General features: G+C 37.2%; 6 protein-coding genes and 1 long non-coding RNA gene across 10 annotated transcripts; 1 reads left to right on the plus strand and 6 right to left on the minus strand.

Annotated features, from left to right (window-relative positions):
- Positions 1-285: 285 nt before the first annotated feature.
- Positions 286-1668, minus strand: LOC117790069. The gene is made up of 3 exons (XM_034629327.1): positions 1541-1668; positions 1077-1487; positions 286-1018 (listed from the first exon to the last, which is right to left on the minus strand). Exons 1-3 carry the CDS (start codon positions 1581-1583, stop codon positions 369-371), a joined length of 1104 nt encoding a protein of 367 aa, XP_034485218.1. The 5' UTR covers positions 1584-1668; the 3' UTR covers positions 286-368.
- A 1112-nt stretch (positions 1669-2780) lies between these two features.
- On the minus strand, positions 2781-4103 carry LOC117790070. Its single transcript, XM_034629328.1, has 3 exons — positions 3974-4103; positions 3521-3919; positions 2781-3462 (listed from the first exon to the last, which is right to left on the minus strand). Exons 1-3 carry the CDS (start codon positions 4014-4016, stop codon positions 2813-2815), a joined length of 1092 nt encoding a protein of 363 aa, XP_034485219.1. The 5' UTR covers positions 4017-4103; the 3' UTR covers positions 2781-2812.
- Positions 4104-5703: 1600 nt separating this feature from the next.
- LOC117790072 lies at positions 5704-6625 on the plus strand. Its single transcript, XR_004617953.1, has 2 exons — positions 5704-5894; positions 6533-6625. It is a non-coding gene; the product is annotated as an uncharacterized LOC117790072 (long non-coding RNA).
- A 619-nt stretch (positions 6626-7244) lies between these two features.
- On the minus strand, positions 7245-8695 carry LOC117791866 (solute carrier family 35 member B1 homolog). The gene is made up of 3 exons (XM_034631771.1): positions 8322-8695; positions 7772-8233; positions 7245-7716 (listed from the first exon to the last, which is right to left on the minus strand). Exons 1-3 carry the CDS (start codon positions 8524-8526, stop codon positions 7361-7363), a joined length of 1023 nt encoding a protein of 340 aa, XP_034487662.1. The 5' UTR covers positions 8527-8695; the 3' UTR covers positions 7245-7360.
- Positions 8696-9146: 451 nt separating this feature from the next.
- On the minus strand, positions 9147-24796 carry LOC117790688 (ubiquitin carboxyl-terminal hydrolase 8). Of its 4 annotated transcripts, none has more exons than XM_034630212.1 (9): positions 24785-24796; positions 13245-13355; positions 12666-13163; positions 12439-12601; positions 11527-12021; positions 11031-11459; positions 10467-10697; positions 9947-10401; positions 9147-9876 (listed from the first exon to the last, which is right to left on the minus strand). In XM_034630212.1, the coding sequence occupies exons 2-9, from the start codon at positions 13337-13339 to the stop codon at positions 9552-9554; spliced, it is 2691 nt and encodes an 896-aa protein (XP_034486103.1). In that variant the 5' UTR covers positions 13340-13355; positions 24785-24796; the 3' UTR covers positions 9147-9551. The 4 variants fall into 4 exon arrangements, with proteins under 4 accessions (XP_034486103.1, XP_034486104.1, XP_034486102.1 ...); XM_034630213.1 differs by lacking the exon at positions 24785-24796 and adding an exon at positions 13406-13452 and having other exon boundaries at positions 11034-11459; positions 13245-13353; XM_034630211.1 differs by lacking the exon at positions 24785-24796 and adding an exon at positions 13406-13452 and having other exon boundaries at positions 13245-13353.
- On the minus strand, positions 14222-15247 carry LOC117790689 (seminase-like). Its single transcript, XM_034630215.1, has one exon. It carries the CDS (start codon positions 15222-15224, stop codon positions 14352-14354), a length of 873 nt encoding a protein of 290 aa, XP_034486106.1. The 5' UTR covers positions 15225-15247; the 3' UTR covers positions 14222-14351.
- Positions 15450-16225, minus strand: LOC117790690 (seminase). The gene has a single exon (XM_034630216.1). It carries the CDS (start codon positions 16178-16180, stop codon positions 15509-15511), a length of 672 nt encoding a protein of 223 aa, XP_034486107.1. The 5' UTR covers positions 16181-16225; the 3' UTR covers positions 15450-15508.
- Positions 24797-25976: the final 1180 nt, after the last annotated feature.

A 25976-nucleotide genomic window follows, 5' to 3' on the forward strand; every position in this document is an offset into this window, starting at 1 on the left:
TTATTGTTGATGTGCTTTCAGTTGATGCCACAAAACAAAACCGACAATTTAGAAAAGCTTTCAGAGCAACAACAAAATCAGAATATCTGTCAGCTGTTTCGCTCGCTATATGCGGCGTATGCTTAATTTTTCTTTGATATTTCACAAAATGTCATCGGAGAGAGAATTAAAGCAACAACAAAATAAACACGTGACCAACAAGTAAGCTCATTGTATTGATAATGAAAAATTCGTAAAATATTAAAAGACGCTCCATTTGTTGTACATTTATTATACAGATAAAGATTTCTTTTAATTCAATTTATTTGTTTAAATATTTTACATTTTTGGATAGTCTTATCTAAATTATAAGCTTTTATATGTTGCTATTATTTTCTATGTACACATTCAACAAATTGTTGGGGCTCACAACAATAAGTGAAGCCAAGTGAAGAGGAATCTTCCAGTTTTAGAGGGCATGCAACTGTTTTGCAGCATTCATGTGCCTTGGGTTTGGTTAGGTTAAAAATATTATTATAAGTTAAAAACACATGAAGCAGACGATTATTCGCATCCCGCACTATTTTGTACATCCACTCAGGCACGGGATTCTGTTTTTTATCGGGAATAAGAAAAGCTGGTTGCATAGTGGGTTTCGATTTAGTATCTTGAAGACTTAGTAAACCAAAAGCACCAGTTCGCAAGTGCACAAAAGATTTTTCAGGAATATTATTGCCAACCCAATGTTCAATTTGCATCCAATTGCCGCTATTGATGCTCTCGAACTGAGGCACAACATTCAGATACTTGAAAGTGCTTGTCATTTGATCAGCGAAGAGCATGTCACTCGAGGCGGTTAGATGTCCACGATTAATCAATAACAAGGGTCTGCCGTTTTCGTCTTTCTTCATATACTTCTGATTAGAGCCATAGGTTTTAACGAAAGTCTTATAAATATTTTTGGTTTGAAAAGATGCTTCCTGTGCTGGTGTGATGAGTTCATCAGTTGAGAAACGGGGACGTGCTTTCAATTTGGAATCTAATAAACACAATTCAAAAAGTTCACTTAACTTTTTTTTTGTTACTTAACAACTCACGGATTTTTTTCCTATAGATTGTAGCTTCCGAGAAATATGATCGAACATTCCCTTTATCATAGCAGGCGCGATACAACTCCAAGAATTCATTTTGAATTTCAATTCCAATACGATACATGCTCGCCGGGCAGGAATTATCTTTGTCTGTCAAATGAACTTTGGCTACAATTGTATCCACACAACGTATTGGATCAATCGGATTAAGACTGCCACGTCGACAACCAATGTTGTGAGTTACTATTTTACCACCATCTTCACGACAGAGTACTCCTAGAATTGTGCCCTCATCAACAGAACCGAATCGCAGTAGCTGTAACTTGCCATGGACATCGTTCGTGGTAAAGGTTCCCAGCGAATTTTGAATGTAATCATGGCTAAAACGACACTCCCCGAGCACTTGACCAGAAAACTCTATTCAAGAGATTAGTTTCCATGTTTTTCAAATAAGTTCTTCATATATTTACCAAGTAGAACTAGGAGCAAAAGTACACCCACTTCTTTATACATCTCGCAAGCCGTACAAACTGAGCTTAGAGAGCTCGTGCAGCGCTTTTATAAAGCGGGTTTCGGCTAAACATGTACCGATAACAGATTTATCTTATTTTCTGTAACCACAATAATGGGTTAATAAGGGTACATAAAATTTGTGGAAATGCATGTAGCATTCAAAGTGTGTTTACCCTTAACTAATAACTTTGTTATACCACCATAAAATTGAGAATAATAAAACTTGTGATTCCAATTAAAATCACAATCGTAAAGTTATAATTGCATTTCAACTTTTTTATTAAAATGGTATGTCCAATTTTAAAGGTGAATTAATTAATTAATAAATATTTAACTAATAGTTTTGCATTAGATTTCACAGAAATAGTGATCTTCAAAAAATTCACAAATCATGGTCCACGCTCAAAGTGAACTAAATCACAACTATGAATTATTCGAAACACCTTTCCTTTGATATTGGATTGTTTTATGCAACTGAGAAGCAGCCATCTCCATAGCGACAACCAAGCGAGTCGCAAGTCTAAAGCAGTCGATTCGCAAACAGAGAGGAGAGAGATTGAGTGAAACTGTTGAAAAATAGAGAGGAAAGAGCGGTAGACCGCGAATAACTAAGAAACGAGAGCGAATGACCGAGAGCGTGCCGTAGATGGGGTTCCATAGCTTGTGAAATTGAAAACAAAACAAAAGAAATATAAATGCATTGGCATCCAACAAGAGAGGGAGAGTGCATCATTTACTTGCCAAAGGCACAATTGCTCTCTCTCGCGTGAGAGTAGAAGCGTGAGAGCATACTTACAAATGCAATTTCAATTCATAAAGCACATGCAGATGAAGTAAAACACAACGACGGGGATAAAGTCATGGAGAGAGTGAAAGAATGAGCAGTAGAGTGTTGTAATTTTTGTTAATGTGCTTTGAGATGTCACAAAACGAAACTCAAAAAATGTAAAAGCTTTTATACAACAATAACAAAATCAGAATGTCTGTCAGCTGTTTCCGAGAGAGAATGTAAAGCAGCAGCAAAAAAAAAACGCGACCAAGTTATCTCTATGTTATGATAATGAAAAATTAAAAAATATCTAAAGTAGCTTTTTTTGTAGAATTTTCATTTATTATAAAATAAAAGATTTTTTTATAATTCGTTAAAGCAATAAAAAGTTTTGTAAGGTTGCACAAATATTATAAAAATCAGGTGTTCAATTAAAATTATATGCTATTATTTGTTTAAATTATTTTCTATGTACACATTCAACAAATTTTTGGGGCTCACAGCAATAAGTGAAGCCAAGTGTAGGGGAGTCTTCCAGTTTTAGAGGGCATGCAACTGTTTTGCAGCACTCATGTGCCTTGGGTTTGGTTGGGTTAAATATATTATTATAAGTTAAAAACACATGAAGCAGGCGATTATTTGCATCCCGCACTATTTTGTACATCCACTCAGGCACAGGATTCTGTTTTTTATCGGGAATAAGATAAGCTGGTTGCATTTTGCGATCTTTTCTAAAATCTAAAAGACTTAGTAAACCAAAAGCACCAGTTCGAACGTGCACAACAGACTTCGCAGGTATATTATTGCCAACCCAATGTTCAATATTCAACCAATTGCCGCTATTGATGCTCTCGAACTGAGGTACAATATTCAGATGCTTGAAAGTGCTCGTCATTTGATCAGCGAAGAGCATGTCACTCGAGGCGGTTAGATGTCCACGATTAATCAATAGGACGGGTATGCTCTTATTGTCTATCTTTGCATAGGTTTGTTGAGTACCATAGATGCTAATGAAGGTATCGTAAACTGACTTCTTCTCAAAGGATCTTGCCTGTGCTGGTGTGATGAGTTCATCAGTCGAGAAAAGGGGACGTGGATCCAATTTTGGATCTAATAAAGACGATTAAATAAGGTTGCTAAACTTTTCTTTTCTTAATTTCCTACTCACGGATTTTTTTCCAATAGACTGTAGCATCCGAGAAATATGACTGAACATTCTCTTTATTGTAGCAGGCGCGATACAGCTCGAAGAATTCGTTGTGAATTTTAATTCCAATATAGTACATGGTTGCCGGGCAGTCTTCCCAATGAGCTTTGTCTACGAGTGTCTTTCCGCAAGGTATTGGATTATTCGGATTGAGTTTGCCACTCCGACACGCAATGTTGTGAGTTTCTATTTTACCATCATCTTTAAGACAGTGTAATTCTAAATTTGCACCGTCAGCAACAGAATTGAATCGCAGTAGTTGTGACTTGCCATGCGCGTCCTTCGTGGTAAATGTACCCAGTGACTTCTGAATATAACTATTGTCAATTCGACAGTCCCCGAACACTTGACCAGAAAACTCTACACAAGAGATTAGTTTCCACATTCTTAAAGAAAGTTTTTAAACATATTTACCTAGTAATGCTAGGAGCAAAAGTACACCAATCTCTTTACACATCTTGGAAGTGCTATAAACTGAGTTGATATAACTCGTGCAGCGCTTTTATATTGCGGATTTCGACATAACATTTACCGATATACGAAATGGTTTAATAAGGGTAGTTGAAATTTTAAACATTCAAAGAAATGCAAACCCATAACCCAAGAGTTTGTTAAACCCTTTTGTTACCCACATAAATTAAAGAAAAGAAAAAGTGGTAATTCTTATCTTGAATTATTGTTTTATTTGCATTAATCATTTTTAAAAAATAAGTAAGAATAAGATTGGCCATATTAAGAGGGTATGACCAGCTTAAAAGGGGAATGAGCTCTCACAGTTCAGACAGCATAAAATATGATCATTGAATAATTCAACTATCATTAGCCACGTTTCAAGAATTTTCTTAGCATCATCATAAATTCGACAACATAATCAATAGTGAAATTTCAGAACAAGTTCTCTTTTCGCCATCACAATTTTCGACGTAAGGAAAATCTTTGCGGGCACAAAGCGGATTTATTTTTTTGGGCGTTAGTCCAAACATGTGACTGACTCGTGGATGACATCATTGGTGTGGGTGAGCAGTACAAATGGGAAGCGATGATGCCAATGAAAGTGGACAGTTTAAACAAAAGAAATCCCAAGGAAATTCACAAACCAAAGCAGGCAGACAGTTGGGCACACAAGAAGTGAAATATGAAAAATAGTCTTGTGTTTATAAATAGTAAAACAAACGCTCGATATTTTCATTATGTATGTACAGTGAAAGCTCTAGAAATGGATCAGAAGCTTTTCGTTGGGGTTTTCTGAAATCATGTGGACAATATATTTAATTTACTTTTGTACAAATTAATACAAATCTTATGCATCAGTCAGAAGCAAAAATATTTTTGAATACATTCAGCTATTTCAGTTATGTGTTTTAGTTGCTCACTTTAGGGAGCTTTCACTGTTATTCAGTCCTGTAAATGTCACAAGCGATAATTGACCTCAGTTGAACCGTAGAATTCGATGTCAACTTGGAACACGTGCAGATTCCAAGTGAAGAAAAAACCCAAAACTTGTCAATAGCTGAAATTTGTGGCAACTTGTTGATTGCTTGCCCAATGTATTCTTTTTTTTTACTAATTTCAAAAAGTATTTATTATTATGTTTCAAAACTAGGATAAAAAATACTTTTTCCAATATCATGTGCTACGAAAAAGTATTTTATAGCCTACTTTATTAGCCTTTGCACATCACTGTCTTTGATTTTTCTCAGTTTGTCTAATTTGCAAAACTATTCGGAATTATCTGTGTCAACATTGAGTTTCGTTAGCGCCTCGCCAGACATATTAAGTTTGAAGCAAACATCGAACGATTGGCGTTGCTAATTATTGTTTTTTGTTTTTTTTTTTGTTCTTCAATGCTTTATACACATTCACAATAATCATTCATACATACATATACATAGATACAGAAATTCAAATGTGTTCGTGAGTGACGAGAAAAATACTTTGTTTTGCTTTTAAATTCATATGAATGTACATACGTATAAAGTATTTTATTGCTGCCTGATAAGAGGGAACAACAAATGCGTTTTTTTTTTTTGCTATCTGTAACCAATAAAAGTAAACGTCTAAGCATAAATCAGTTCAACAAACACATTCACTGAGTAAAATAAGTTAAAATGTACATGGAAACAAATTTAATAATTTACATAATGCAGCAAGTTTTCTATTCAATTTCGGGAAAAGGCTAGAATATATGTTTACGTCACACATAATAACAATGGCAACCGGCAAAATGTTAACGGTAACAACCACCATATTGGCTTAGCGAGTGCAGGAGAGCGAGAGCGAGAGCGAAAGAACGCAACTGTCATTCACGTGTGACTCCCTGCATGTATGTATGTGTGTGTGTGTGTGTGTGTGTGTAAGTGTTGTGAGGGTGCCAATTCTGTCATTTGCTTTGGCAGAATATGTCTCACAACCAGCTTAAAAATCGTCACAAACAAATGCTTATTTTTAAATAATGCTGCTTGTGCTATCGTTTGTGCCAATCACTTTCCATTTATTTTGCTGCTAAAATTAATCTCACACTGAAACAAACACTCACACACACACACACACAAAGATTCAGCGACCCTTGAAATACACACAAACAAACAGCTGGCAGCAACAACAACAAAAACTTACCGAATAAGAGTATAAATTTGTATTGTAGAAAATATGTATTATTTGCACTGTCTTTAATTAACGACACTTTTAAACACTATATTCACCACTTTTGACACACATTTTTGTAGTTCTTCTACACTTGTTTGCAATTCGTTCGTTTTACTTGATGTAATTTGCTCTTAAATTCTTAATATGCAATTACCAAGCGCGTAGCTGCTACTTAGGAACACAAATTTATGGTTTAACACACACAATTTAAATTTAAAGTGTTAAAAATAATAATAATCCAAACCGCGAGCGATTAACGCTATCTGTGCATAGCGAACAATTCGTTAAAACACACACACATTCACACACATTTAGCGATTCCAACAGGAAATTCTGCGGCGGCGTCTTAAACCGAAGTGTGGCAACCTTTCCCAGAAAAAAATTTCCTATCTGGCAAGTCGTACAATTTTCACTTAAATTTCCAAAATTGTACTTGGAAAAAAAATCCTTCTTAATTTTAAAGCTAAAATATTTAAACTTTACCAGTCTGTTATAATTTTGTAAATTTTTTTTTACCTATTTTTAAGAATTTAATTTATAGCTCCCCAAGGTGTCACAACCTTCAAAGCTTTATTAAAATAAACACCTTGATTTTATCTAGTTTTAAATTTTCATCAAATAATTTATTTATTACAAAGTTATTGCATTTTGTAATATTCATTACCTGAAATTAAAATTCAGAGTGTACTTTCAAAACCAAACCATAGGTGGCGTGTTTATGTTTCGCAAACAGACTAAAGGTGCAGCCACAACTTGAAACGAGTGGCAGCCTTGGTTCCCAGTAAAATTTCTTAAAAATATTTTTTTTTTAATTTTAAAATTTTTTAACTCGAATTTTGCAGAGTACACACAATTCGTAAAAATTATATCTTCGCGATTTGACCATATTTAGCTCCGCAGTAACCACCTCTAATCGTGCTGCCACTTTCATATTCTGTCAACGTAAGCGCCAAATTCAAGTGAAACCCAATTTTTTTATTTCTATAAAAATTAATTATTTTATTGTTAAAAATAGTTTTCAGATCAAAATAAAATGAAATGTGGTTCTTAAAAATATAAGAATTAGCTTTTGTACGACTTACAGCACAAACTAAATTAAGCTACAGGTGATTTGTATTGCATTTACAAATATGACAAACTACATTGTAATAAATTCTATGAAATCAGTTTCTTCTGCTCTTCCTTTAGTTTTCCTTCGCCGGGCGGTTTCTTATTGTCCGCTGTCGAATGCTGTTTTTTCCCATATACCATATCCGTAACGAGCGCTGCAAAGACCAAGGAAGCGCCGAGCCACTGCCGAGCAATCAGTACATTTCCAAACAACAGCACGGAACAAAGGACTGTAAAGAATTTACGTGTGGTGGTGACCACAGAGCAGGCTAAAGGTCCAAAATTCGCAACCATCAGGAAAATGAAGAGTTGACCCAAAGCGCCACATAGCGCAATCATGGACAGATGTAACCAAACCTCTGAATGCCGAATGCCAAACTGAATAAACGCCATTCCTTCGCCTAAGAGAAACCAATATTGTTAATATATATGCAGTTATACATCAAGAGTGCTCACCTGTCACAATCATGGTAACGCCGAGCATTAATGTGCTCCAGTAGTTCATGGACAGCATCATTTGCTGACCGGACGGTGCACTGGCGGCACGCATACGCTCCTGTATTGCGCCAGTTAGGCCATCCATGGATAAGCTCAAGAAGAGCAGTAGCTCGCCAAGTCCTGTCGTCTCAGCGGGTAAATTGGACACCTTGCTCTCCTTGAACATGAACAGAATGACTCCCAGAACAATGGTGAGTACGCAGCCATATCTCGTCCAGCTATACGACTTGCGTCCAATCAGCACACCCAGTATCATCACTGGAATGGGCTTGGCTGACTTGCCAACAACGGCGGTTGGATAAGGCACCCAACGTAGTGCCATATTCGTTGAGACCATGGCCAGAAGATATGTGAGTGAACTTGCCGCATAATAGCCCGTGTGTGTAGTATCCTCTTTCTGCGGTTTCACCGTAAGCATGCCTGAAACAAATAAATGGGCGTAACATATTGTAAAAACAATTACTTGACTTTCTGTACCGGCATTTAGAAGCCGGTCTGTGTAACTCACCTTTGGCAAATAGATAATTGCACAAGCACTGCACCCACACAAGGGCCAGGGTATAAGTGAAACGTTCGCCCACATTGCCATCGGGTTGCACCTGATCTCCATACCGACCGCGCGTAAGTTTCTCCTGGACGATTCCATACAAGAAGTATGTGAAAAAGATGCCCAACGCGTAGATCGCGAAACGGCTTTGTTCGGGTATGTTCATGGCTGTGGTTTGTCTTTCTTATGCTCGCTTATTTGCACTTTCCACTTATACAACTAAAACTAATGACTTAGACACCCGACATTATATTTAAAACGTGTAAAATCCGCTAATTCACAAATTTCAACTACGTGGAATTTAGGAATAGAGTTGCATCAAAACGTTCGAACTAAATTCTATTGAGCTAGTCCCTAAAGTGAACGAACTAAATCCCTGATTGTAGGTCATTTAGTTCTAATATAGTTCGTTCAGTGAATAGATCCCAAGGCAGTTCGTTCATTGAACGAAAAGTGCCGTTGTTTTTCAGCGAGGCTTCCTTATGCCGAGGCTTGCCCATCACGTTAAAATCTCCGATCTGGTTTGATTATATTAACTTAAAAAAATACGTACGTTTCCGAATATATTTATACATATTTTTTTTTAAGAATTTATTTTTCTAACTTCTCTTCCCGAGGGCTGACGAACTACAAACCTTCATCGATAAAAAAAGAGAAGTTCGTTCATCAAAAACGCAACTACCTTATCGATTGGTTTCACCATAGCAAGTGCGGTAGCTCCATTCACAATAACAATTATTGCGAGTAGGCGAACATTTTAAAAATGATCAAATCTGATCCAATCGGTTGAAGTAGAAATTGTATTTCGTTTATTTGGTTTTAAAATATGCGTGTAAAATATAATAAGCTATATAACTTCGCTCTCTTGTTATACTTGCAATGCACTTAAGTTTTCACATATGCAACACGTTTTAGTTCCTAAACGATTTGATTTATACTTTTAACTTTTATACATATACCCATAAATTAAATAATAATGGTAATGTTTAGTTTTAAAGTTATGTATACATACAAGTTCAAAATTGAACAACAACAAACAAGCATTATTTAAAATAGGCAACACTTTGCAGTAAATTGGTTAAGCGACTAGAGCTTAAGAGTTATAAATATTTGTAAATGCGAAGAATAAAAATAAAACTTTAAAAGCGAACAGAAGAAACAATAAGAATTTCATAGTTTAAATTGAACCTATTATTCGGCCAGATGCATAGGCGGCAGCCAAGTATAAAATAAAATATATGCCGCGCTTGAGACGACATTCGACGAATCCAGCGTCGACACCACTTGATCATCAAATTTATACCACCGTCCGTCGTTGTCGCAGAATGCCGTATAATGGCCTCCCTCCATGGTGCCATAGTGATTTGATACTGCGTACAATTTATATGTTTTAGGTGTTCGGGTGCGCGATTCGGCACGTGCAGTATATGGTTTCATATCCAGGTTTTCCAAGGGAAACTGAAGGTAGTTTTGTTTCTTAACGTAGGCACCTGAATTAGAAGGATCTGCGTAGAAGCTAAAAGATAGAGAGCGTAAAAATAAACAAAGTTACAAAAGTTTATGGAGAGCTGAGCTAATTTTCGTACCGTTTCAGATGTACCACTAACACTGGAGGCAGCCTAGAAATGTCCAATTTTTTAATTGCATCCCGTTTCGTTTTACAAGTGGGGCAATTCCAGCCGTGAATTTTCTCACCACTAAAGTACATGTCCATACATTGATTTAAATGGCAGAAATTTGAATTGGGCGGCAATTCCAAACTGAGATTCGAGAAGCACTCATATGTTGCCGACTCCATTTGACACGTTACACACTTTACAGTGCTCTTAATTTGACCATAGAACAAATGCAATATGAGACTCTCCTTGGACTTGGTAAACTCCAGCCAAGCCTTATCCGAGGCTCTATTGATCTCCTGTTTGGGTGGCACATTTATTGTTTGCAAATCGGAATGTAGCCAATCCATTAGAATTGTGAGAAATTCATGTGAGTCTTGTTGATCTACTCCACTAAATATCTTTTGGTATTGTCCCACAACGTACTGTAACATTAGTAATTTAGTTAAATTGCTTTATAATTATATCAAAATAAAATGTCATTACTTACGCGCAAATCTCGGCTGGCCACACACTTGTATTGACCATTCCACAGTACCTTCAGGAGCTCGGCAACTTCCTCGATGATCTGTCCATTGGTTTTGTTCTGGCGACTTATATAGTTCTTATATTTGTTTGATACACAGTACTCCATTAACTGTCGCGTATTACTTAGGCACTGCAGTATACTATTCATATAACAAGTATTGCCTAGATTCTTTAGTCCAGTTAGACCACGTCGCTGTAAAATAATGTCGTTTAAGTGATTAAAAGCTAGTTAATCTATTTATTTTTGGTAATTTACACGCTTGTGTGGAAAGATGAAGGTATATTTGTTATATTTAGGCGGCAGTTGAAGATTGATAACCGGAATGCAAGTCATTGGCATTTGGGGCACTGAACTTGAAAAATTGTACGTGGTTTCAGCTCAAACATGCTTTGAGTTCGGACAGTGCGCGACTGAACCTTGTGATGGTAAACAAATTTGCAAATTTACATACGCCCACAAAACGTGACGACCCATTGATATTGATTTGCAGCAGGCTATTTATAGAACTAATCGACCACCACTCACCACATTTTGACCAATAATAGGCGAAAAATCTCGGATTCGTGGCGTTGCGGTCTCCACAGCTGTTGTCCTTTCATTTCTCGGTTTTGTGGCGCGATCGTACAACGGACGCGAGTTAATTGGCTCCTGTTCAAAGGGAACCGATTCCCTTATTTCATGGAAGGGACTGGTCGGTGATTCATCGCTGACTCTGGCTGCTGGTGGCGCTGCTGGCTCCGTAGGAGGCTTGTAGTGCCGCTTGGCGCTGCGTGCAATGGCCAATTGACGCTCACGTTCAAGGCGTTCGAGTTCATGCCGTTCGTCGAGCTTCAGGCGCTCCTCGATCTTGGACTCTATCTGCTTTGTGGTCTCGTCATAATTTTGTAGTTCTTGCGGCGGTTGTTCTTCCTTGTAACGTTTCAGCTTATCGCGCAGACGGCAATTTTCAATTTTCTAAATGTGAATAGATTCAAAAGTTCATTAGATTTCGTTGCTTACAATCTTGGAAATGGGTACTTACATAATCCTCGGCTTTACTTTCTAGCTGAAGTAGGTTGTAGTTCAACTCCTGGTTCCCGCCGGTCAATGTTTCGCCGTCGGCATGCAGAAGTCGCCATTTCTTAGATTCTTTATCCAAAAGCATATCATTGATTTGTGCCTTTTCCAGGAGTTCTTCCTGACGAAGCATTATCTCATTAATAGGATTGATTTGCTCCTGAAACTGGTAGTTTTGATGGGCTGGCTCGTTAGTGCGTAGTGTGGTCGGTTTGTTGGCGCGATTGATGCTGGGTCGCTGCTTATCCTTGGAATCCTCGGCGTTTAAAATGTCCTCTTTCATGGTAATATCACTGATCGATGGATACTCAATATCATCGATCGTGTCAATTACATTGTTGTTCTGCTGCGGCCTTTGTACACTGGGATTGGTGCAGTGCGTCGGATACATCATGATAAAGTGCTGATAACCGCCCTCCAGTAATTGTATGGGAGCACGATAGGTCACATCCGGATCCCACTTTAAATAGTATTAACATAACAAGAAAAAAAGAATATATTTGACAGGATATTTTCTATTTTTGATCGATCGTTGCTCTAGGTATTATATTCAATTTTGGTCAGGATAGAGATACAAAAAATACATATAATATAAATATAAAAGATATTCTATACTTAAAAAAAAATTCGATCAAAAAATTTATTTTGGCCTAGGTCTGTTTATTTTGATGTCATATTTATTATAAAACGACATCTTAAAATTTTAAAATGTTTCAAAATAGATTTGTTGTACCGTTACGTAGCGGTACTGATAACGGGACCAAAGGAAAAAAACTGAAATAGAACCTTTTACCGAAATAGTTGTTTCGGGACGTACCGGAACCGAAACCTATATTTGTTTCAGTTTGATTCCCTGGGGAAAGATATATTTACGTACATTTTTCAATATATCCAGCAATGTGGCTATAGCTGTGTTGTCTGCAGGCTGCGCCTCCTTGCTGTTCCAATCCATTAGCACCACCGACTCCTTGACGGACCGAGATGCCCACGAAGCCTTGGCGCTGCTGCTTAGACGTGCCTGCAATCTGCCTGCTGACATCCTGGAAGACCGAACGTTTCGAATGATTTTGAATTTGAAGAGGTTGCTTCACCTCTTGGACTCACCCCGGCGTTATTAACTCCTCGGGCACATTAAACGCACAAGAGTAGGTCAAACGTGATACCTCGTAATCGGCGCTGCTGCGACAATCCATGACGAGCACAGATTGCTGTTGCATTCGCTGGAACAATGCCTCGCAGCTAATAATACCCAGGTTGGCATATGCCTCAGAAGCCGTTACCAAGTTGCTTTTATCGTCAATTGGCTCGGATGGCGGGCTAATTAAGGTGGAATTTAAGTTCACGTTGACCGGCATTTGTGCCTCATAGCGTTTACTCAACGAGTCGCTAATCCGCTCCAGCGTGTCCATGATCCGACGATTTGCACCCGTGTCCCCGAGCACCTCTCGCACCATCCCTTTGTTTTGTGCATAGTCGGATTTCTTACGTATGGTGGAGAGCATATTAAAATACTTCATGTAGCTGATGTAAGCCAACTCCTGATCGCCGTTTCGACGGTAATCTTCAGCGTTATGGAACAGTTTTCGTGCGGTGTTAAGTAACCTGCAAGCAATCATATTTTGTTGACATCAGCACTAATTGTACACAGATGCGGGCACAGATACAACAGACTTCTCCACTTACATTTTCATGTTCTTGTTGCCAGATTCTGGAATTGTTGTCATTTTTTCCAGATCCTCCAGCTTGCCGGCCATGTAGAGCTTCTTTAATTGTGCCATGGTCTTTTGTGGCAGGCTTGGGCTCTTTTCTGCAAAGTCGATTCTATCACTTTGACCAGAAATTTACTAAACTGCGGCTGAGTTAATTATTTTTGCAACTGCATGGGTGTGTGTAAGTGTGTGTGAGTAGTTTAACACATGATGTATTAATATATAAGGTGACGTTTTCGTTGACAACCGGGCTGCCAACTTCACTTTTTTCCCCGTCAAATCTGGTCTTTTTGGTAAGCGGGAATTCTAGATTCTGCTACTGAAGAAGAAAAAGTAACAAGTTCGGAATTATTTTTATACATATTTTTATACATTGTTCTCCAAAATCTCCAGAGGTCCGTCAGTGATAATTTTTTGTGACATTACACAAAATAATGGGTGTTTATAGAATTAATGAAAAAATTGTACCTTCAACATTTTTACATCGCAATTTCAGCTATTTTTCGGATGCTTTTCCATCACAAGCAGCCATTTTTCCTCTACAAAGTTGGCAGCACTGCTCAAATGAGTAATACAGCTGAGCTAACATAGGTATCGATACTGCCATTGTAATGATTTTGTGGCGGTTGGTCAATGAGTCGATAAGTAATGCATTTGAATTTGAAATGGCAAATGCAGTATGTTGCACATTTTTTTTGGCCAAATTAAAATCATTTTGACTTTTTATTCCGTTAGCGGTGTTCTTTTTTTTAACAGAAGATATAACTTTGTAAATAAAGTGTCGGCATTCAGCATCAAATGCCACGAATCCGTACAGCTTATTCTCCAAGTCGTTTGACTGGGAACAAGTACCTCAATTTGAATCTGGCCGTTTCCAATTGCCTTGTAATTGCATTTCACGCCCAATTCAAGTTGATTTCGTGCAGGAAAATGAAAAAGTAAAACTCTTAATTTAGACTGGAATGAACTCGGAGTAGTTTATTAGTCTGTCTTACTAGTTAAGAAAAGGATATTAAAGGTACCAAAGTTTCTAATAGCAAGAGATAACTTGTTAAGTAATTATAAGTTTAGGTTTACATTATTATATTCCATTGTTTTTTTCTCTTTGTGCTGAATTTTCACGTATGTACCTTTTCCGTCGTGACAAGGCACCAGATTTCAATTCCTTGTCCATTTTAAGCAAGTACTTCTTGACACCAAGAATGCTCGTGTAGATACCAGGCGTTGAGGTGTTCTGACAAGTGGAACCAATGGAGGCGATACCACAGAGCTCATTTTTATAAGTTAACGGAGAGCCACCGTCGTAGAGACACTCATGGCGATCCTTGGGTTGGGTAACACAGAGAACTGTATTCGATAGAAATCCTGGCTTGAACTTTTTTTCACACTCTTCCCTGTTCTGAAAGGGCACTATTGAAGTTCTTGGATTTGATGAGGGTGGTTGCACAACAAAGCTGCTGTAACCCCAGGCATATGTATTGTAGAAGATTCCACTTTCGGGTAACGTATTGCACAGTTTGATAAACTCGGTCAATCTACCTCTGATGGGTTTTCGCAATTTAAGCAAAGCTATATCCATGTTTGTATTGCCAGGTACAAATTCATCTGGTACATACACAATATCAATTTGGGCATAGTTATCAATCTCAGCATCCGTTAAAGCGGTGCCATCTGCAGTCGCACCGGCAAGATTCCATCGAAAGGGTTCCATACAATTGGCTGATGTGATAACCAATAGTGGGGAAAAGTATGCACCACAGCAAGCGAATCCTCCATCGGCATTTGTAATTCGTATCAGCCAACCTCCCATATTCGATCCCGTATTGGTATGTAATCCGCCCCATGAACGCATTGAAACCTTCACTCTTCTTGTGATTGGACCTCGATATAATTTGTTCCACGCTGATGGCATCCAGATTGCGAACAGTAAAAATAACAGCAATCGTTTCCCCATTTCGTGCTATTTGTATCTAGAACTGTACTGAAGATCAATTGTCATCAGACTTATGTTAGTTGCAAATAAAGTCAAGATTATTCCTATTAGATTCGCTTTTATGGAAAATTGCGTGTCGAATTGTTTCGGATTCAACGATTTGATTCGGTTTTCTTTATATCAATTCATATAATCAGACTTACAAAAGCATATATCTTAACTATACATATCTAAAATAAACACAGATCAGTTTTAATATTAATCTTGATTTATTTGCATTGATGTGTATGTATCATTTAGTTCAGTTAGCCCAATTTAACATTAGCTGAGACGCGCAAGATAAATTCCTTGACGTGGTTAATGTTTGTATAAATGCCAGGCTTGCTTGGATCAACACAGCTTGAGTCTATGGATACAATGCCGCATAGCTCATTGTTCCATATCAGGGGACACCCAGGATCGTAAACACATTGCCGACGATCCTGCGTGGGATGTGATACACAAAAAACGGTATCCGAAATTTTATCTTGCCCATACTTTAACCACTCTTTCTTGCAATCTCTGATATTTTGAACGGGAACTGTGAAATTCCTTGGAATATTGGAGGGATCTTGTAGTGAAAAACTGCTATAGCCCCAGCCGAAAGAGGTCATGGTCATTTTATCGTTGATATCCGTATCGCAAAGCTTAATAAACTCCGTCATTTTACCCTTTATGGGAGCTCTCAGCTTAACAACAGCAATATCCATTAAATTATGATTCTCCTTGAAAGTTTCGGGCGTATAAACAGTTTCAATAGATGCATAATTTTCCTCATCCTTGAGCATGGCAATGGCCTCAACTTCGGCACCATTAAGATTATTTCGATACGGTTCCATGCAATTACCAGATGTAATGACAACAAGTGGCGCTACATACGCTCCACAACAGGCAAAATGACCATTTCCATTCACGATCCTCAACAGCCAACCTCCCATATCATTCTCGGACCTTGGCCGCCATTGCCGATGAGCTGGATCCGTTTTTGAGTTTATACTGTACTTGTACAATCTGCTGACTGCAAATGTCCACTCTATTAACAGTACAAATGCCAAAGAGTATAGTAGCATGATGCTTCTGGTAAAATCCGTTCAAATCAACTGACTTACTAGTACCATATCATATTGCGGTTGCATGCTTTCAATTTCATTTTCATAGTATATTAATATTTTTTAACGGATGTCAAATACTACCTATTATATAGTAGCTTAAACAGTTATATGATTCTTTTCTCAGTTGCAGTGGATATTATAAATTTCTCATCTAGTTTGAAATGGATAACGATAGGGAAAATTCGGTGAATTCGGGTGAGTCATTTCAATATTAGCTGAAATTCAGAAAAGTACTGAATCCGTACATATTAAATAAATAAATAAATAAAATTAAGGTCAGGAAGTGCTTAAAGCGTTGAAGGATTTATGTTTAAACTTTAGACAAATAAAAAACTTCTTTTAACCGATGATTTTTGATTGAATTCCAAGCCAAAAACACGTTTTTCGGTTTGTCAGTAGCAAGTTGACTGATTATTTTAACAAATTTTGTGTTTAATAAACTCCAACTTATTTTTAATCGTGGGCTAAGCCGTTTGACGTCGTCATTCCAGTAGCGTATATCATTTGGAGCGTGTGCTTAAAGATCAATTCGGACGGGTATTTCTGGCATACAACTCGAAACAGTTAATACGACGCATATGACACTGAGATGACATCATGGGGTTGGGTTGCGACGCCCCACTTGCGCACTTGTTGTGAGCGTGTAGCGGTACTTTTACTTGTCAGCAGGCAGCAACCCTAAAAATAACAACAGCCCCCGAAAATTGAGCTGCAACCTGTCCGAGATGTGTGCGCGGTTATTTTCGGAATTGCGCAATTTGGGTTTCAAGTGCAAAAACTGGACGCTGAACTCCTCGACAACAACAACAACAACAACAACAACGTCAACGACAAAAGCAAAATAAACCGAAAAAAAAACTTCCTGATACTCGCGGCAACTAATCCAAATTGACTGTAGGGCTGAATTAAACATAGCTGATCTTCCGGCATGGCTGACGGACAAAGGCGCACGTAAGCACCAAACGCTAGCCACCTGGCACCTAGGGGCACCTACGGGCACCTACTGGCACCCGTTGCCAACCACTCAGTGGTGCCTAATTGACAGCCCGTGCACGCAACTCTGTTTGCTAATCATAATTTGTCATAGATTCGCATACATTGCCCCACAATTGCCATGCCCAACATGTTCACAACGTGGTTCGCACGCCCAGTTCAAGCTCAGTTGGTGCTTCACAACAATTTAGTCACATACACTACATAAATTTGGCGAATTGTCGTCACAGCTCGTCTGCAATGAATCCCAAATGAGCAGGGAACGCGTGCGCAGTTCACTTCTGATTTTTGGTTTAGTGTCGCGTAGCCTATTTGCCTATTTTGGCAATAAGTGGATAATTTAACACTAGAAAGACCTTTTTTGATCATCATAGCTGAGTTCATTCTGCAGGGATAAAATAATTTTAGTTAAGATTTAAAAATAATATAACTTACGTTAATTTATTTTAATTTTGTCACGTCTTTCAAAATAATTTGAAATTGACAGTTTAAAATATCTTAATAATTGGACAGTTAGTTAAAGATTAAACCAGTTATAGTCTGTTAAAAAAAAAATTGTGGGTTAAAGTGGTTACAGAGACAGAGGTAGAGCGGCAGGCGGTAGAGTAACTTCAAGTCTTTCTAGTGTTAAAATTACTTTATAAAGTCCCCTTTGCATTTGGCATACAAATGGGGTCTTAACTTGTACAAGCTCAAAACAACATTGCTAACACAAAATTGTCTTTGTTTCAATTGTCAAGAACTTCCTTCTACGGCAATATACAATTACGAATATTGTTGAAATATGTTGGAAAAAAAACCACACGGATTTTAAACGATTTCTATAAAAGTGGGGTTTTACAATTTGTTAAGCTTAAAAGTAATTCATTTGTTTTATCTCAGACATCGTTTCCTAGTTTATATTTGATACTCTTTTTGCTGCTTTTTTATCCTGCCTAAAGAACACACCTGCCAGCACCAAAGCCCCGCAGTCCATAAGCTGTGCTAGCTTGTGAAAAAAAAGATGCAGAGGTGCTGAGGTGCTGTCTGGGGTAACCTGAGATGGTTACTGATCTCAACTAGGCCCCATCTGTTGCTCTCGCTCAGCGATACAGGAGATGCAGCTCAATGTGTAATTGATTCTTCCTGCCGGTTGTCAGGAAACTAATAAAAAACTTGACATTTTGATCGGAAGAAGCGCTTATGATCAGTGATCAGTGTAATAATCTTCCGTTTATCTTGTATTATTTTGCAGTTTAAAACTATTGAACAGCGATCTGTGTTCTAAAATTTCTTGATCCCTTTGAAAAATTTCACATTTGTGGGTGTTCCAATTTTGAAGAGTTAATAGTTAGAAGTCAGTCGTTTAGCACAGCTTCTTTTTTATTTTTTGGGAACGAGGTTAATAACTTGACTGGATGCGGTGTAACCTGATATAGCATACAAGTCCGCATCTGAAAGGTGCTTGACCCAACTCACACAGACTCTGACTCATAATTGGAGAGGCTTTCCATCTTTTTTTTTTTTTATTGAAATCAGGCATATTGTAATCGAGCTCTTTGAAAGAAGTGTCTGCTAAGGATGCTGCTTACCTCAATTCGATTGACCTCACACTTATGACTTATGTATTTTGATATTCTTTTCATTAAAAAGCGTTAATGAGTGCATTTAAGCATTGCATAGATTCAATCCCCAAATCGAAGTTCATTAGTTGCACAGTTTCTAGTTAAGCTGTGGAAACATAGTACTTAATTAATGCGAAGCTCTTTGGTTACCTAACTGAAGTGGAAATGAGTTGGTTACACTTTGCAAGCCGGCGAAAGTGTTGCGGGTAACCGCAAAACGCATTTCCGACTTCAAACATGTTCTCTGACCAGACAAAACTTGTTGCAAAAGGACACACAGTTCGAATCGGTTTTTGTGTTGTGTTGTGTTGTATTTGGTTCGATTGGTTCGAACTTTTAAGGCACGCCACGTGTGAGTGAAATATTGACTTATTGAAGAAGCAGAAGAAAGCAGGAAATAAAATATGAGTGTAGTGTAAATGTTAGAAAGGTTGAAGACAAAAGTCGGCCAAGTATTTGGCCAGCTTTATCAACTCAAACAGTTGCCAGCAATGTAAAAATCTTGGCTAATAAAAATTGTCAAGTTAGTATAGGCCAAGTTTGTCCCCAAGTTTGCAATAGGAAAACATTATTGTTACACTTTTCATCTAACAGCAACAACAACATACCAACAAGTGGCAACTGGCGCTGCCTCAAGAACTTACGTCATTTTGGCCATGTCCTAAGGAGCGTTGCCAAAGTAACCGCATGCATGTTGTGTTTACCACCTCCAGACCCCCTCGAACAGCACCGAATCGAGCTAAACCAGATCCAACTCGAACTTGTGCGCAGGAAGTCAGTTTGCTGCTGCGAACGAGAGGAAAGTGAAATGGAAAGACACAAAAAAAAAACAGTTTCGCAACGAACGCAGCTCGCAGCGGACGCAGCGGCAGTCGCAGTCGCAGGTTTCTGTTCGGTGTCGTCCTGTCGTCAACTCATTCTCGTATTGCTGCTCGTCTTGGGTTCGTTTCCGACGTTGCAACACTCGTTGCGTTCAACTTTTGAAGTTTCACTTGCCGCACTTTCGAATCAGTCGCTGCCGACTTGTTGTGTCATTTGCATATTATCGACTAAAGCCAACTAAACTTCTTAAGCTACTTTTAAAAAAAACTTAAAAAAATAACAACAACAACAACTAAATAATAATAATAATAATTATAAGAAACGCATTACATTTTAAGTGTCATTTAAAATGCATAATTAACACAACGTTTTGTCAAATTATTAAAAACAAACTGTCACGCGTTGCATGAGTGAAATTTCAATTAATTTTCGATTCGTATTTGTGAACCCTAACTGAGTGAGTTTGATTTGAATATTAATTATAATTAAGATGTTTTTTTTTTTGACTCTTGCTTTGATCTCAATCCATTCGTAATTTACTTTTAATTAAATTGTGTGGCGTTTACAAAAGATAAGCCCAAATTGTGGTCAAAAAGTTTTTTGACAAAATGTCTGCTTCTAACTGTGGTAAAAGTTCATTAAACGTCATAAGACCAAAAAATGCTTAAAATGTTGTTATAATTGAAATACGAAATTGCTTTAAATAGTTGGAAAATTCTGTGATTGGAATATTACATTTTTGTTGTATTGTTCCAGTAATTTCTGTTTATCTAAATTCGTGAGTTAAAGTGTTTCTTAAGTTTTTTAATGATTTGTGGTTGAGAAGAACTCATAAAAAAACACAATAGATTTGTATACACTGTTTGGAGAATATTTGGTTGTTATTAGTTAAAAATAAATATGTTTTGACTGTTGAAAATTTAAGCATAGCTTAAGACAAAAAATAATATATACGCAGTGTCAAAAAACATTTTTTGTATTAGTATTGAATACAATATTTTAATTTTTTTAAATGATAGTTTCATAAATAATTTTTTTTTTCGTTCTCTGATTGAATATATTTTGAAAAATCTAGGTTTTCTGTCGTATCATTGGATTCAGATAGGTCTATTAAAGGAGAATTTAAAATTGTGGAATTTGTTTTTTATATAGCTAATTATATTTTTTGAAAATCAAAAATATCAACCAAGCTTACATAACTACACATCTATTCTCATATAATTAAAATTCAAAAATTGGTATCAAATAAAAAAATATTTAACAAACTAAACTACTAATCATTTCGTAAAGTATAGTCTAGTCAACATGTAATTGAAGCTGTTTAAATAAGTTTGCAATCAACGCTTCTGTGTCATCTTACAATAAGCTCGAGACTACGGTAAACTGCACGTAAAGATTTCCGAAGTTACAGACGTAGACTCCTAGCATCCGGATGGTTGCTGATTTGATTAGCACTGCAGTGTGTTGAGCGGGCTAAAATGGATGGGGATAAGAAAGAGAAGGAGATTGGGTTTGAACTCAAAGTGAGCAGCCATGAAATTTTAATTTAACTTTCTCCGCACTGAATGCAACCGTGTGGTTGTGCGTGTGTGTGTGTGTGTGTGTGTCTGTGGTAAAGTCAAACATTAACCTTATATGCCATGGTGACTGGAACTAAAAATAAAGACAATGCAATTTTATTGCGCAATTTCACAGCAACAGGGTCTTACGAATGATTCGAATGACATGAAGGTGTGGGGTTAAGTCAAAGTTTAGCAGAGTAAGACTAAGGACAAGTCTGTGTAGGCAATGCGCAGCGGTAATTTGCCAATGAGACGTGTTGGTCCCGCTGCTTAATGTTGCCTTTTAGCGTTCTTTTATATTGGTTTGCTTACATTCAATTAGGCGAACGCACGACCGAATGCTCCCCCGTACATTACAAGTCAATGAAAGAATAACACGAAAAAGGACAAAAGCTCATAGTGGTGGCTAACTCACACAGACACGCATACACACAGGGCCACAGCTGTTGTTGCTGCTTTGCTGTACTTTTGGCTTTCGACCGAGTCCTGCCACAATGTGTGTTTAATTTTATATTACGTATACGCCACATTTGACGCATTGTGTGTGATTCTCATCCACCGTGCCGCCCCAATGGCGGCTCTTGTACTGTGTTTTGTGGTTTGTAAGAATATACATTAATTAGTACATGTGACAATATATATATATATGTGAGTCTATGGAAGAGCATATATTTATATATGTGTGTTTATTTAACCGTACACAGTTGAATTTACTCGGTTTGCATACCCTGTACTAATTAAATTTCTATAGAAGACTTCACAAAACTGAGTTATGTTTTTATACCTCTTAAACGCTTAATTCAACAATCTACGAATTTACGATTTTAAAGCTTAGCTTAAAGTTTTTACAGGGTATCTAAAAGCCTCAACTAGATCAGTCTAATCAGTCTGTAATTTGCTGGAATTTGTCCAAAACTGTTTTATGCTTTTAATGCCTATGAATTTAATTGGGACAGTCTAATGAATTGAAATGGCCACATTATAAATGATAAATTGTTAAAAGAGCGAGAGCAAATTTTATGATCAAGCAAATGATACTTACTCGTATAATGTGTTTAATTATTGCAGGTATTTAATAGGTCAAATGGCCATTAATTCATATGCATTTATCAAAATAGTTTTTACATCTCGGGCCTGTTATTAGTTATTCACTTTGATTCATTCGTTCTCTAGATATTTATAGCATATGCATTTGTTGTTGGGGCTAAGCCACATATAATTTAATTTGTTGTGGAATAATGATGATTAAGATGATTTTAGACTCCAATGTGCATCTGATTTGCTTAAATAAAAAAATGCAACTAAATAAATTAACAAAATGAGTTTTTATAAAGTATATATATATATATATATATATATATATATTTTATGAGTATAAATATTTTCTATCCTACAGATTTACTTAGTTTTCCAGTTTTAAGTAAATTAGTTGGAATTTTCCTCGAATTTATGGTTCAACGAGCGTATAACGTTAATTTGTGAAGACAACTCACAAAAAGTAAAAATTGCTTCATCTAAACCCGCGTCAACTTGGATTATATTTTTATATTTGCGGGACACAATAATTACGCATACCTTTCGGCACTTTTAAGAATGCTTCTGCGAATTATTTGACATTTAAGACATCTTTTTCTCGTCTTTATGTGTAATGGAACAAAAATAATAATTTGGCCAAATGAATAATAATGGAAAGCCAATGGCGAACGTCGGATAAAATCTGAAAAACAGGTTGCGAGTGCGTTGCAAGAGATTTTCACGCTTGCATGGCTTTTCACGCTATACAATCAATGGTTTATTTTTTTAATTTTGGAAACCTTCGTTCGTTTACGCTTTGTGTTGCCCACGCTTTGTCCTCTTTGAGTGTCTACAAAGTCAGAATCATCGTAAAATATTTAACAACCTGAATGCACTCACACATTTATGAAAGTGTAAATATTTAATGATGAATGCCTTTTGCTCCACCTCGTCAGTCAGTCAGTTAGTCAGTTAGTCAGTCAGTCAGATCAGCCAGCTAGGCAACCATTAGTTGCATGTTGCCATTGGTACTTCCTAGCCTACTTCTAGCCAGAATATGAGTATCGGTTGGGTTGGTAATGTGTGTGCGGTGGTTTACCTGCTGTTTAATGGCCCAGGCAAAGGTTTATTGTTACATGCGGCGTATACGTAATGCGTAGAATTTTGCTTTTATGCTTGCCAACTGGCTTTAAATTATTAATTCAAAGTGTTGTTGGCGGTAAATGGCGCTTTCAACACACACGAGGGCGGCTCGTATGCATGCAAACTGTCAAACTAGTTTTAGTCTTAATCTCAACTTAAAAACTGCATTTAAATCAAAGTGTCCATTTCCAAATTATAACTTAAAATTGATTGGTTACAGTAGCGAAGAGAAGAAAAGTTTTGGCAAAAACGATATAGATGGTACAGCAAGGGATAACTTCTCAGCTGGCCCTCGTTGTAGTTTTGCATCTGACTGGGTTGAACTGTTAATTTTTTGTTGAACAACCTGTAGGGAATTGGGTAGTTTTGCCAAAACCCAGAATTACTCGAAATATCTTGTTGTACTTATACACTTGTGTGTATAGTATGTATTTTATAATTAATAAAAATTATGCACATCGTGCACAGCACTCATAATTAAATTTATGATAAATGAAAGTCGACGTGGCGTGAAAAAGTTGCCAAAAGGACAACGTCGCGACTGTTAATCAACTCACTCAGTTCATAGCTGCAGAATGGGGCAGGGGGAAAGGATAAGACAAGCGCAAGTAATGAAAGCTATTAAAAATGGCGACGGTTTAGCTCGTGGAAAATCGATTGGGGAAAAGAAAAATGTTACCACGAAAGACGTCAAAAGTGAAAGCGGATAAAAATTTGCAGAAACAATACACACACACACAAAGACAATATGTGACCTGGTCATGACTTCGAGTTAGCATTTTTTTATAGTTAGCATACATACCACGTCCGGGAAAATGCCTGGAAAGCGGGGCTTGTCAGCAGCGCACTACTATTATTCATATAACGTGACATGGACGGGCTTTAAAAAAATAATAGTACTAGTATACTATACAGACGAAGCATTTATATACCTCACTTGGCAAAAGCAACGCCCACATAATGACCAAGGAGTGTGTTGCAACATGCCGTTGCATGTGGCGCATTGTCACAAAATAGTTGGCCCACCCATCAAGCTAACCATCGTATCTATTTCCATTCCTCATGCAACTATTTCACACAGCAGTGCGGTCAGTGGAGCAGCGCCTGGAAAAATGCAACTATATTTCCATTTGCTGTTATCCAGCTAATTGAAATTACTCGTCACTATTTGAAATACGTTGTGCTCGGACAACAATAATAAATTAAGCCAATATCATGAATGGGCATTAATTTACAATTATCAATATGCAAATTTGAAAACTATGATAACTAAGGTCAAGTGCTAGGATTACAATTAATTATTAAATGATTTCTAAAAAATTGTGAGAATGGGATTACTCTAAATTAAAAAACGATTCTTAAAGAAATTATAAGGGTTAATAATTTCATTCAAATATAGCTATAGCGATGACAAAAGCAGGTTATCTTCAAATATATTTTATCTACTTAAAATTTATTTAATAAAAATCTTGATAAGAACTTGACTGTGCAGAAACTCTTAATATTTTAAATCTTTAACATTAGAAAGATCATCGCGTTCAAGTTTTTTAAATTGAAAAATATAGGTTTAGCAAAAAGAGAATAAATTTTACAAATAGCAATAATTTTATTTATCAGGCTAAAGGTTAAGCTTATCAATTGAAGTTTTCAACCCCTGTGACCTGACCCTGGTGTGTTCAACATTGCGTATGCGCATTTTTTTTCTACAAAACTGAATTTAATAGTCAAGACACACCCAATGCTGGTTAGCTGACCCTCAGCGAGTGTCTCCAAGTTGACAAGTTGGCCAACGCTGCGCACTCAAAGTGCAAGGTCAAAATGCATTAAAAATGTATTAGATATATGCATCTACATATATGTATGCGTTATTATATATTTATCTATACAATCGATTGTACATAAATATGGTTATCAAGAAGCAACTGCGCCACAGCAAAGTGAACTAAAAAATGAAAACAAAGTTGAAAAATGGAAAAAAAAAGGAAGAAACCATGGAAAGGAAAAGAAAAACAAAACATTTGATTTACGCAGCTTGATGCGAAACATCGTGTTTCGTCTGGCGTTGACAAGACGCCCCATGGAGCAGGACAAGGCGCCCTCTAATTGGCACAAATGTTGCAGTGATGCCACATGCCGCATGCCGCATGCCACATGCCACGCTGTGCGCTTGCTTTGGTATTTTAATGCCAAGCACGTAGTTCAGACAACTAATGGAATTAAACAAATTATTTTATGCTCTGACCAGCAGGAAATGTAAATTTTTAGCGCGTGACACAGCAGCTGAGCTGACACTCCTCTTTAAACATTTGTTGCAATTAGATGCTGTTGGCACCTGGAGCATACCAGTGGCCAATTGGCCAGACACTACACTAGTTTTGTTTGCCACTGACAATTGTACGTGATGTTGTCGTTGTGCGTCTTCGTTCTTGTATTTTTTATTGCGTATTCTTGTTTGCGTCTGTACTTGCGATGACCAGGCGAATG

Source organism: Drosophila innubila, assembly GCF_004354385.1.
Source record: "Drosophila innubila isolate TH190305 chromosome 3R unlocalized genomic scaffold, UK_Dinn_1.0 2_E_3R, whole genome shotgun sequence".
Lineage (NCBI taxonomy): Eukaryota > Metazoa > Arthropoda > Insecta > Diptera > Drosophilidae > Drosophila > Drosophila innubila.